The 13,287-nt window shown below is 39.9% G+C and overlaps 1 protein-coding gene across 1 annotated transcript in view; it reads left to right on the top strand.

Moving 5' to 3' along the window:
* Nucleotides 1-1,363: 1,363 nt before the first annotated feature.
* LOC139943111 (splicing factor 3A subunit 1-like) overlaps nucleotides 1,364-13,287 on the top strand; it is a 28,208-nt gene continuing 16,284 nt past the window's right edge. Inside the window, exons 1-8 of the mRNA XM_071939928.1 lie at nucleotides 1,364-1,685; nucleotides 5,778-5,816; nucleotides 6,903-7,063; nucleotides 7,957-8,072; nucleotides 9,516-9,675; nucleotides 10,074-10,227; nucleotides 11,183-11,331; nucleotides 12,273-12,452. Coding sequence (XP_071796029.1) covers nucleotides 1,541-1,685; nucleotides 5,778-5,816; nucleotides 6,903-7,063; nucleotides 7,957-8,072; nucleotides 9,516-9,675; nucleotides 10,074-10,227; nucleotides 11,183-11,331; nucleotides 12,273-12,452 — 1,104 coding nt within the window. The 5' untranslated portion in view covers nucleotides 1,364-1,540. The remainder of the gene's footprint in view (nucleotides 1,686-5,777; nucleotides 5,817-6,902; nucleotides 7,064-7,956; nucleotides 8,073-9,515; nucleotides 9,676-10,073; nucleotides 10,228-11,182; nucleotides 11,332-12,272; nucleotides 12,453-13,287) is intronic.

Below are 13,287 nucleotides of genomic sequence, written 5' to 3'. Positions count from 1 at the left end.
CATAATGTTTTGCTGCTAAAAGTTTAAGTTAAGAATTCTCTTCCATAACAACTGATCTGAACCAAAACAATAACAAAAACGGGTGGGGGCATGAAAATGTGAGCTTGAGAAATTGTTTAGAATGACCACTTTATAGTTTCCAATAAATAAGGTCTTCAATCAATAAAATAAACTTTAACAAATATATGCTGCATTTCTTACTTTAGTACACAGTATCTTTAAGTATCATCAAATGAGAACGGAAATTAAAATGTTCTTTACTCTTTGTCTTCTTTAGACAAGCTTTCAAAATGAACATTTTTCCACAGCAATTATCAACAAAGCATTTGGGAGATCTCATTTTGCCGAAGTGTATGGCCTTAGTTTAGTGTTTAACGGTCCCCTTAAATATCGCTCTCATTGGTCAGAAGTGTTTAGTTTAATTAACGGTCCCAGTAAACAGCGCCTCCATCGGTGAATGTAGTCTAGTTTTATTAACGGTCCCCATAAGTAGCGCCCTCCTACGAGTCGGCAAACCAGACGTCACCACACAACCTCTACTTAGCGCCTGCATCTTCGTTGGTGCTCACGATTAGCACTTCCCACTCGACCCACTGTCTCCCATCATGCTTTGCTGCAGACAGGGGGGGGGGGGGGGCGATGTTATGGCACACCATGGATGGGCATACATGACGTACTTCCTGAACAAGAATCTGTGCAAGCGATTAGTCCATCCCAGCGGTCCCGGATAGACTGGCCGCTGGGGCCGAGCGAAAGATACAACCAAAGGAAAAAGGTTGACATAAACTGGACACGGCTCGACGTAATCTTTAGGCGGCGCTATTTAAGGGGACCGTTAACTAAACTAGCCTAACCTAGCCTGAAGGGGCGCTGTTCAAGGAGACCGTTAAAAATTAATTTCTGACTGCTACACAAAAACAAAACAGAAGTTTTTGCTTTTTTATATCTCCTTCTTTATATAGAAAAGTATTTCAAATTAACACTGTTCAACATCAATTATTAAAATGGTCAACGCATGCACCAAATTGATCTTATTTGACTGGGCCATAGAAATAGAAGGACCGGGCTGGATTGGTACACCGTTAATTGTAAACAGCGCCCTCTAACGGCTTTCAAAATCCATCAAACGACCTGCTGTTTCAGGAAAGAAGGGTTACAAGGTGTTTGGGCGGGGCTGTAAGGAATTTTGTTTTAAAATAACCACCATTCTGTTGTTTATTTTTACTTTGTTCATATTAAATCACAATATGGTTTTAATAACACTCAAAGAAGTGTTCAAATATATTCTGGGAGGCAAAACATATCCTTTGTGTATTATATTTGGCAACAATGACCCCCCTTTCAAACTGATCACAATCTATCCTTTCTACACGAGCAAGTAGAAAACGGGTAAAAACGTTTAGTGGACGGCGTGTGGCTGTGAATGCCAAATTTTATTATTCCAGCATCAAGAAAATGTGAATAAAACTGCAAGTTTGACAAGTTCAAGATCGTTTAAGATCAACGTTTCACCAGATAAAAGCTCATTGAATATCCAGCCATGCCAGTTGAAGTTATCCCGACCGTTACAGACGAAGATGTCGGTGGGAACAAACAGGAGGAGGGGGATGCCGACGAGGCAGCTCGTAATGCGGCGTCGAGTAAACCGATGATGGGCATCATTTATCCACCACCAGAGGTCAGAAGTATCCTTAAAAAAACATTAAAATAGACTTAAAATAATAATGATATTATAATCAAGGAGGTCCAATCACAATCAGACAATGAAAAAAAACCGAAAAGGAGACAAATTTAAAAAAGGCATATTCAAAACTCACATTCACAAAGTCAAAAAAGACATCTTGTATTTTTTTTATAGAAATGCCTCAATACTGGACTTCAATTCAAAACAGAAAGTCTTAAACTTTTAAGCTGTGTAATACTATCACTCAGCCTCAGGGAAAAACAGAACGATAGACAAGAACGAACCCGACGAAGCGGGACAAACAATTAGTTACTTGTTTATCATGTTTATCCCGTTTCGCACTTGTCTGTTCTGTTGTTATTACAATCAAAGAAAGCGATTACATCATTTATAACATCAGAAAATGAGAACAATGATTCTTTAAATACAAGAGTATTGTACATAGTTCATTTGATTTAATTTTCAGGGGTGTTTTTTTTTATGGGGGGGGGGGAATTTGTGTATCCTGCCACAATTTTTCACATTTATAAATAGAAATAACTTGTTAAGTTGTATCTCCATTCAATCAAAAATGAGATTCCTTTTTTGTTCGGTTTTTTATTTAATAAATTATAAAAATAAGTGAAAAAGTGGTTGCAGGATACAGAAATCTTTCCAATTCCTCAGAGGCACTAGAAGCAGGGTTGCGAAGTAATTGTGCAATTTAATTAATAGTAGACCTTTTCGCCAATCCGCCTCAGGCTGACTTCGCTGAATGGCCAAAATGCCAAGGCATTGTGGAAAGGAAAAAAATAAAGAATTCCCTATCCTGCAACCACTTTTCCCCTCTTGTTTACAAAAAGGAATATCTATTTTGAGTAAATTAGATATTTATTTCATAACAAATGAAAACAGTGGTGGCATAATTGTGTGTATTCTCATCAAAGGGTCCATGTAGGCAGTTTCATCAAGTTGATTTTACGTGTACCAAAACACACACACACACAGCCCCGAAAAAAAAGAACGAAATATATTAAATCATAACTCACATTTTGTACAACTCACAACTATAAGACTTGACAGCAGGCAGGAGCATTCTCTCCTCGTGCTTACATTTTAAAAATATTCGAAATCGGATAAATAGTTTCGGAGATATTGTAAAAAAAAGAGAGCAACGACAAAAAACAGAGGCTTGGCCTGGCGTGCAGCGCCCATTCGTTTGTGCATGACGTCAACTTTGAACCCCGTGGACAACGGATTTCGGAAATCTTCGGAAAGCGCCGAAGAAGCCCGAAGACGGTTTTTTGCGATGCGGGAGCACATGTTTACACAAAATGAGATAACGATTACATCATCGTGTAGCCGATAAAATTCCGCACATCGTACAGCTAGTCGCATAGCTTTTATTATAAAAACCTATTTTTGTCGGCGTTTTCCATTTTTTGAATCAAGATTTCTTCCAGAGACAATCATCAAAATTGAATGCGACTTTGTCAGTGCTAATTCCCATACATTTAAGTTTAACTTGTGAAAATTTGGTGTAATTTGATTATGTTTTCTTCTCCCGCCGAAAGGTTTTGTTAGACCATTTCTTGCAAATTTGTCCTAAATACGCACGATTATACATGTACGTCGTACTCGTACATCTTCGTGTTTCCGTGATGTGCCACCACAAGAGGGCGTGTGTTACAATAAGTTTGATAGGCCGGGGCTCTAATAATAGAAAGCTGGAAAGCTGCCCGATCTTGTTTCTTTGATAATTCCTACGTTCTGAATTGATAATAACAGACTGCTCATCTTGAGTCAAAAGAAACTAGTATTGTTATATACTTTTAAAGGCCTATACTAATTGAAACGAAAGTTGAACGAACAAATTGATTGTATATTGGTTTTTAGAAATTGTCTTTGTAAATATAACAAAAATAATCAATGTATACCAACGCCTTCATCCTCAAGTTTTTTAAAGATTGTTCTAAATTTTTACTGTGTTAATGCTACAATTTTAAATCAAAGGATCAACTGATCTTAAATTAAAGAAAACACCAGTCATAAACTCTTTAATTTTATTCCATTCTGGTTAATTTAATAATGCTATTTGTTGACATAATTAATAAAGAATATTCACACAAACACCTGCAAAACTTAACACATATTTAATTTTTATAGTTAACAATTTCCCCCATGATGCCGCTCCTCAGTTTGATTCACAAAAATCACTTTTTGCCGTTCATAAAAAATCATACTAGCGCCTCAAAGCACAGTTTGTAAACCTCCTCATTGATAGAGGGCGCTCGCCTAGTGTGCGCCCTCTATTGCCATAGGCTGTGCATTAAACTTGGCCGTGGCCGATATGAAGAAAAACATAAGAATTGAACTTGAACACGGGTACGTTTTTTTCACGATCCACGCTCATTAAAAACGGTATATCTCTGCAACCAAACATCCGATTTCAAAATTTTAAATTGATTTTTACTTCTAAGAATACACCTTAACAGACCACATCTTGTCAGAGAAAAAATCACCTGCATTAAATTTGACTGAAACAGCCTAGTCCATGTACTTTTTGTAACACAAAACACAATGTCTACAGATTTACACTAAACCTACACAGTTTGAAGATAATGACAGTAGAAAGCTTCCCTGAAAATATTACTTGCTGAGGCAGGGCTGTATGCTTCTTTTTTGAAAGGGCAAGGGCACCAAGGCATTTTTTGCTGGTATAGGGCACCCTATGATGAAATTGCAAATTTGTACTGGAGCATTTCAAGGGCATCAAGGCAATGACCAGGGAACTCGGCGCAATCGCCTTCGTTGCCTCCTAGAAGTATCAGGCCTGCTGAGGTGCTGTAGTTTTTGAGAAATGAGTAAAACAATGTCATGAAAATAATTTTTGTGTCATTGATCATGAGACAAAAATTATTTTCGGCATGTAAAATGTAAAAACGTATTTTCATGTCGTTGTTTTACTCATTTCTCAAAAACTACATGTACATCACCTCAGCAACTAATATTTTAAGGTACGCTTTCTACTATCATTGTCTTTATGTTTTGTGCTACAAAAAGTACCCAAATCTATGTACATGTAGCTATTGCACTTGAAGTATTGTTTTTAGACAATCTGTGTCTCAGAATTTGTTTTAGTCATTTTATTTATAAAGTGATTCATCAATGAATGAGATGCCAGGCCTCCTGGAATTTAATTTTTTTGAGAGGGCAAGGCCATTTTCATTTTGCAAAATGCATACCAATGGAAAGTCTTTTAGAAAGTTAAAGTCTATGGGAAAGTTTTGAAGGGGCAACAAGGCGAAGACCAACTGACCAAGACCTGGGCCCAATTTCATGGCTCTGCTTACCGTAAGCACAGAATCGGCGCTTACGGAAGCAGGGAATTATGTGCTTACGGCAAGCGTATTTCACGGGTTAGCGGCGAATTGGGGCTTCTGTGCGTGCTTACTCAACGTTACTCGGCATTCTACGCTTACAAGGTTGGCACAGAAATTTGGCGCTTGCACGTAAGTGGGGAATCGTGATCGTAAGCGCGGAATTCGGTGGTAAGCAGAGCCATGAACTGAGGCCCAAGCCTCTATGGCCGTTTTTGAAATTCAAGGCCTGCGAAATTCAGAAAAACTTGGCTCAAAACAACCATAATACATTAAATACAACTGTTTTGTATTTCAGACAATACACATATGTACATATACATAGATGTGCTGTGTTCCATGTTATTGTTCAAAGGAAAGTTTCCCTGGGTCTACCCCGCGGTGCTCACTCGGGTGAGCCCCTGACAAAAGCTAAACGAACGATCACCCACCACTCTCGTTGTGAGGTCATGTATACCTGGGGCCTGCCCCCAAGTGACCCACCCCAAAAGCAGGGCACTGGGGGCTGACCCGGGTGAGCCCCTGGAATGACGTCAAAGCTATTCGAACGCACCGGGGGAAGACCGGGGTCGACCCACGGAAGCTAAACGAACGCACCCAAAGTGGGTTGTGTATCAGTGTATTACGGTTGTGTATTATAGGACTCACTGTTTAATTACTCATAATGTTATAATGCAAGCTGATTTAATAAAAAAAGCTCATCAAATTACAGCTTCCTGACCAATGATCACCAGACATTGTTGACAAGACGGCTGGCTTTGTGGCAAGAAATGGTATGTATGGTTTAACTATAGGGCTCAAATTTAAAGGCACTGGATATTATTGATAATTACTCAAAATAATTGTTAGCATTAAACCTTACTTGGTAACGAGCAATGGAGAGCTGTGAGACTATAGTATAAAACATTGTTAAAAATGACTCCCTCTGTAATAGAGTTCGTTTTCGAGGCGGTTACTTCTCACTAAAATACTAAAAGACTTCAAGCGTGAAGCCATTTTAGGCATCTGAAAGCACAGTTGTGCAAAAAGAGTGTTTTTTTGTTTACTTTCTTGCAAAGATGACCAATTGAGCCCAAATTTTCACATTATTGTTATTTTATGATTTCAAGTTGGGATACACCGAGTGATAATATTGGTCTTTGATAAACACCAAAATGTGTTCAGTGCCTTAAAGGCAGTGGACACTATTGGTAATTAGATCGCATAATTATTAGCATAAAACCTTACTTGGTAACGAGTAATGGGGAGCGGTTGATATTATACAACATTGTGAGAAACGGCTCACTCTGAAGTGACGTAGTTTTCGAGAAGTAATTTTCCACGAATTTGATTTCGAGACCTCAAGTTTAGAATTTGAGGTCTCGAAATCAAGCATCTGAAAGCACACAACTTCATGTGACAAGGGTGTTTTTTCTTTCATTATTATCTCGCAACTTCGATGACCAATTGATCTCAAACATTCACAGGTTTGTTATTTTATGCATATGTTGAGATACACCAAGTGAAAAGACTGGTCTTTGACAATTACCTCTAGTGTCCAGTGTCTTTAATACCAAAAAGAACCCATTTTATTAACAATAATTTTCAGTCTCCTGTGAGACCAATTCAAGAACTGACTCCGCGGTAGTACAGTTAATTATATCTATACCATCCGCCCAGGTAATAGTTAATGAGCAGAACAGTTCTTTTCAGAACTGAGAAGTCTCCCGAACACCCGAACAGTTAACTCCGCGGTAGTAGAATTAAGCAAGACAGTTCTCTAAGAACAAACTCTACCTGGCAAGTAGATACACAAATGGTGTTACCGCAAACCAAATTTATATAACAATAATTTTGTTGGACATTCTATCCCTCTACAGGCCCGGAATTTGAACATCGGATCCGACAGAACGAAATCAACAATGCCAAGTTCAACTTCTTGAACCATGGCGACCCGTACCATGCCTACTTCAGACACAAGGTGCAGGATTTCCTGGAGGGCAAGGCCCAAGAACCACTAGCGGCTCCAGTCATAACCAAGGTATTGTACACTCAAAATAGCAGGGCCCAATTTCATAGAACTGCTAAGCATAAACATTTGCTTAGCATGAAATTTCTTCCTTGATACCAAACAGGATTACCAACCAAATTTCCATTTGTTGCATATTGCTTGTTACTGGTATTCAGCTGCTGTTTGCTTGTCCTGAAAATCACGTGGAAATTTAGTTGGTAATCCGGTTTTTATTAAGGAAGATATTCCACACTAAGCAAATTGTTGTGCTTAGCAGCTCCATGAAATTCGACCATGGTGTCACTTTGATACCTTTTGTAGATAAAGTTTTTAGCCATGACATGAATCCCTGCTCATTGTGAATTTAGAAGTTTCAACTTCATTAGTCGTCAAGTTTTTGAGAGTAAGTGCAGGTGCAGGGGGCAAGCACAAATTATTGGGAAGCACAAGAAGAAAGTTCCATAAAGTTTACGTTGTTGCAACTGGTGCCTCACACATTGTTTTGCTTCTGCTTGAAGGCAATGGATAGTATTGGTAATTACTCAAAATAATTTTTAGCATTAAAACTTACTTGGTAACGAGTAATGGAGAGCTGTTGATAGTATAAAACATTGTGAGAAATGGCTCCCTCTGAAGTGACGTAGTTTTCGAGAAAGAAGTAATTTTCCACGATTTTGATTTCGAGACCTCGGAATTAGATTTTGAGGTCTCGAAATCAAGTATCTGAAAGCACACAACTTCGTGTGACAAGGGTGTTTTTTATTTTATCATATAATGTTGAGATACACAAAGTGGGAAAACTGGTCTTTGACGATTACCAATAGTGTCCAGTGTTTTTAACAGCTTTATGAAGTTGGACCCTGGTAGATTGTCGAGCCTATTGTTTCATCATCCACTTAAATGTTGTTCCTTGTTTGTTCCAGATTCCTTCTCTGGTATCGAAGTCAGTGACCCAAGCTCTGGAGAGTTTGATCCTTAAAGAGGCACCACAAGAACCGGAGTTTGTTGCCGATCCACCTACCATCAATGCTTTTGAATTGTGAGTTGCTAAACATGATTAAATGTATATTTATAAATACCTCAGACAGTTTCGCTATTCCTATTGGTGGAGAGCGCGTCATGTGGGTGTGTATAAACCTTTGTTTATGACCAGTAAAAAGTGTTGAAACATGGGCGTGACACGCGAGCTTGCACCTGTTCTTGTCGAGAGCAACGGCTGAAACAGTTGTGCCACATCACGCGAGTTGTTTACCCGAGGGCGGCAGAGGGCTTTACCATTTCATAGCTGGAGGGATGTTGTGTTGAAAGAAATCATTGAACAATTATAATTTTTGCATTAATTTTACTTTTTGACCAAAAAGTTTTGATGTTTTTGACCGAAAAGGTATTTATGAATGGGAATCAAAGTGTGTTGAATCGGTTTTCAACTAGTGGTTTAAACCCGCCGACGCCTGGTTCTTGATAATTTACCTCGACTTCGCTCGGTAAAATTATCAAGAACCAGGCCTCGTTGGGATTAAACCACTAGTTGAAAACCTTTTCACTACACATTGATTCCCTTAATAATAACAACAGGGGCTTCTTATTTTGACCCTATTCATCTGACGTCATCATCAGAAGAATCTTAGATGCGCCATTTTGGTGGTCAATGTCAACGTGTGTTATTCAGTGAAGTGCGCATTTTAGGGGACGCGGCGTTTACACGTAAACCTATTGACCACCAAAAATGGTGAGCGTGGCACAATCACCGCGTGTGACATGCGTGCAAGGGATCTATAGTGCGCATTTCCGTCGCTCAAGGCGCTTTAATATTCACAATTTTCCTGCAAGGTATGTGGGACTACGTTTTTAGTTATAAGACCTACCTCTTTTATATAGCACCATGAAATGGTTTACAAGGTGCTGTGGCACAATATGCTGCCAATCAAACCAGGAACACCGGGCGCACCTACTTTGACAAACAAAATATGCGCTTAGTCCTTTAAAATGTAAAGATTTACAAGATGCTGTGGCGCAATATGCTGCCAATAAAACCAGGAACACCGGGCATTTGCGATAAGTGCTCTGGTTCTCTTACGTGCGTTACACAACACACGGGACCAACGGCTGTACGTCCCATCTGATGGATGAAGCATTATGGTTATTTTATGTACAGTTGGGACACACCACAGACCTACATATAGGGCATTTGTAAAGCGCCACTACGTCAATAACGCAGCGCATTAGGTTGGATACAGATAATGTTTGATACACTTCTTAAGTGTTCGAAGAGAGTTAGATTTCCTAATTGAGGTGGTGAGTGCATTCCAGGTGTGTGGAGCAAAATGAGAGAATGTACGACTTGAAGCAGACTTTAATAAGAAGCTTGATTGAGTTTGGTTCCATGGGGCGAGTAGTGTCGGATGCTGAGCGTAGACTTGAGCGGCCAGGCCGATGGAGAATACAAACACGTTATATTATTATTATTTTGTTTTTCGTACAGGGACATTGTGAAATTGACAGCCCAGTTCGTTGCTCGAAACGGCCGGCAGTTCTTGACGAGTTTGATGAACAGGGAGCAGAGGAATTACCACTTTGACTTCTTGAGACCTCAGCACAGCATGTTTACTTACTTCACCAAGTTGGTTGAGCAGTATACTAAGGTAAGGAAATGTCTCAAATGTTTAGACAAAGAACGTTCTGATAATAACAATAATAATAGTTTTTATACCCCTGGTCACTGAGCCTTAATTTATTTATTAAACCTTTTCAGCTCCCTGGGGGGTGTACAGCCTATGCAACATATATCCACTACTATGCTAAATTAATCACAAGAACCATCTCTGCGATCACAGGTACCCATTTACCCCTGGGTGGAGAGAAGCAATTATAGTTAAGTGTCATGCTAAGGGACACCTCTGTTGCCCCTCTTGGCCTTGGTGCCCTTTCAAAAGTTTCCCCTCGATCAAGACTGTACAAGGGTTAAATTGGAGGACAATACCTTTAAAAAAATTGTTGATTTGATTGTTATTGTTGTGTTTTCTTCTTTTTTTGTGCAAAGGTTTTGATCCCGCCCAAGGAGTTACTTGGCAAGCTGCGTTTTGATTCAGAGCAGTCTCAGAGTGTGATGGAGGCAGTGAACTACAGAGTCCAATGGGCAAAGCATCAAGAAGCGCAACGCAAGAAGGAAGAAGAGGAGAGAGAGAAAGAACGAGGTATGTAGCAACCAGCGGCCATCTTGCCAATCTCAATAGCCACTGGCGGCCATCTTGCCAATTTCAATATTCATGAGACTGGTCTGACATGTAGCCACTGGCAGCCATCTTGTCAATCTAAATGTTCATAAAACTGGTGTATGGATGTGTAGCCATTGGCGGCCATCTTGCCTTTTACAATATTCATAAGATTGGTCTGACTCGTAGCCACATGTCAGACCCTTTTTTGCCAATATGTGTCCAAGGATATAAGTTGAATGCGGAAAAATATAGCGCTTCTGCGTCCCATATCCTATGAGGCTGAAGGCCGATTTGGATATGGGACGCAGACACGCTGTATTTTTTCCTATTCCAAGAATGTTATAACGAATTTATCCAGTCTCAAGTGCAACGCACAAAGTTTAAAATATCAGAACGTTATTTCATGACGAACAGCATGCACCGTCACAAAGTTTAGAATGTAATTTTTGCACTGTTGTAAACGGAGCGTGACGCAATGACACTTACAATACGCAGTGCGCAATAAAAACAGAGGAAGTAGTACAATGTATATAGGTTTTTATACCACCCTCCAGTTTGAGCATCTGATTGGTGGATTAGCGCGTACTGGAAGATATTATTTGTTGTTGACGTTGCTGTTGCTGCTGAATGCTGCTGCGGAATGCTACCTATAATGTATATAGGTTTTTATACCACCCTCCAGTTTGAGCATCTGATTGGTGGATTAGCGCGTACTGGAAGATATTATTTGTTGTTGACGTTGCTGTTGCTGCTGAATGCCGCCGCCATTATTGCTGTTGATCTTTTGTTGTTGTTGTTGTAGCCGGTGCTTTACTGGCGCTAGAAATTAAACATGCATCTAAATATCACTGAAATCTTTCTGCCCTGGTTGTCTTCCATTTTGCTCCATGAGGTTTTAAAATTGGTGTTTAACTGAGTTGTTTTGGGGTTTCAGTGTCCTACTCCCAGATTGACTGGCACGGCTTCGTGGTGGTGGAGACGGTTGACTTCCAGCCTGGGGAGCAGGGCAACTTTCCTCCGCCTTTACGCCCCGAGGACATCGGGCGACGTATCCTAGCTGAGAAGAGATATGAACAGTTTGGGGTAAGAGGACTTTTTCTCGTCGTTATCAAGTTTATCGATTGGTTTAAAGGCAGTGGACACTATTGGTAATTACTAAAAAAAAAATAGTAGTGTCCGAGAAAGAAGTAATTTACCCGGAATTTGATTTTGAGACCTCAGAGTTAGATTTTGAGGCTTCAAAATCAAGCATCTGACAGCACACAACTTTGTGTGACAAGGGTGTTTTATCTTTCATAGTTATCTCACAACTTTGACGACCAATCGAGCTTAAATTTTCACAGGTTTGGTATTTTGTGCATATGTTGAGATACACCAAGTGAGAATTACCAGTAGTGTCCAGTGTCTTTAACATCCGTTTCAGACAGGGGGCCAGAGCCTCAAAATAGATAAGGAGCAACTCTTGTCGTTTCGAACGACTGCAACAGTACATCTGTCGACTTCTATTGTGTCCATTCACTCCTAACTAATTCAGACATAGAACTTTTCATGTACTTAATGCAGAACTTGGGTTGGCGCGACCCTGGAGCTCCTTACAGCCTCAACTTTTTTTGTGACTGGCCAGCAGTGCCAGTCATTATTGCACCAGTCCATCAGCTTTTTTACTAGTCCATATTTCTAATGAAACAGGGGATGCTCTGTAAAGCCCGGTTCATACTTCCTGCCAATGCGAATGCGGTACGAATGTTGATGTCACATATTTGCAACAAATAATTTGCAGCAGTTGAGTTGTGCTCGCTGCAAAAACAGAGTTGTCGGTTGTGACGTCAAATTCACGTCAAATTTGCAAAAAATGCGAATGGCATAACAAGAGCGTTAAAAAATGACGTTTCAATAGAATTGCAAACGGAAGCCTGGCTTGATATCCCATCTAGAACAAAACGGTGCACCCCCTTCTGTCCCCTAAAATTTTATCCCAGTTTCAGCTGTGTTCATGTATTTCTTGCCTTTTTTCCTCATCTTAGGAGTTGGAAGAAGAAGAGGATGTTGAGATGGAGGTTGAAAGCGGTGATGAGGAGGACAATGAGAAGGAGGATGGCAAAGGGAAAGACAAGAAGAAGAAAGACACACCCAGTGCCACGCCCAAAGAGAAGACGACCACACCCGCTGATCAGAACACTGAAGTACAAGATATGGATGAAGGGGTAAGTGAGAATCCTAAGACACAGGACCAGGGCTAAGACTGACACTAGACTGCCGGCCCAAGGCAATGATTTAAAGGCAGTGGACACTATTGGTAATTACTCAAAATAACTATTATCATCAAACCTTTCTCGATTACGAGTAACGGGGAGAGGTTGATAGTATAAAACATTGTGAGAAACAGCTCCCTCTGAAGTGACGTAGTTTTCGAGAAAGAAGTAATTTTCCACGAATTTGATTTCGAGACCTCAAGTTTAGAATTTGAGGTCTCGAAATCAAGCATCTGAAAGCACACAACTTCGTGAGACCATGGTGCTACAAGGGTGTTTTTTTCTTTCATTAATATCTCGCAACTTCGACGACCAATTGAGCTCAAATTTGTACAGGTTTGTTATTGTATGCATGTTGAGATACCCCAACTGTGAAGAGTAGTCTTTGACAATTACCAATAGTGTCCAGTGTCTTTAAGTGTCAATTGAGTAACAATACTTCACTGTGTACTTAAAAGCAACTTATGTTCAAATGACTTTGATTTTGAGTCCCATGGATGTCTTTCAGTTCCTTCGGGAGGGACGTAAAATTGTTGGTCCCATGTGTTGTGTAACAAACATTAAAGAACCCAGTCAGGGGTTGCCCTTAACTTTTTTTTCAACTGGCCAGCAGGACCAGTTGGCTTGATTTTTTACTGGTCCGCCACGTTTTTGACTGGTCCGTCAATTTTTGTATATTTTTTTAAAACTAAAAGTATACTGTTGTATACCAACTACTCGATTTCCGATGGTTGCTATTTCAAAATTCAACATGAATTGCAACGTCAACTTAACTGCACTGGAAGCC

Source organism: Asterias amurensis, chromosome 10 (genome assembly GCF_032118995.1).
Source record: "Asterias amurensis chromosome 10, ASM3211899v1".
NCBI lineage: Eukaryota > Metazoa > Echinodermata > Asteroidea > Forcipulatida > Asteriidae > Asterias > Asterias amurensis.
This window is presented reverse-complemented; position numbering and strand designations above follow the sequence as displayed.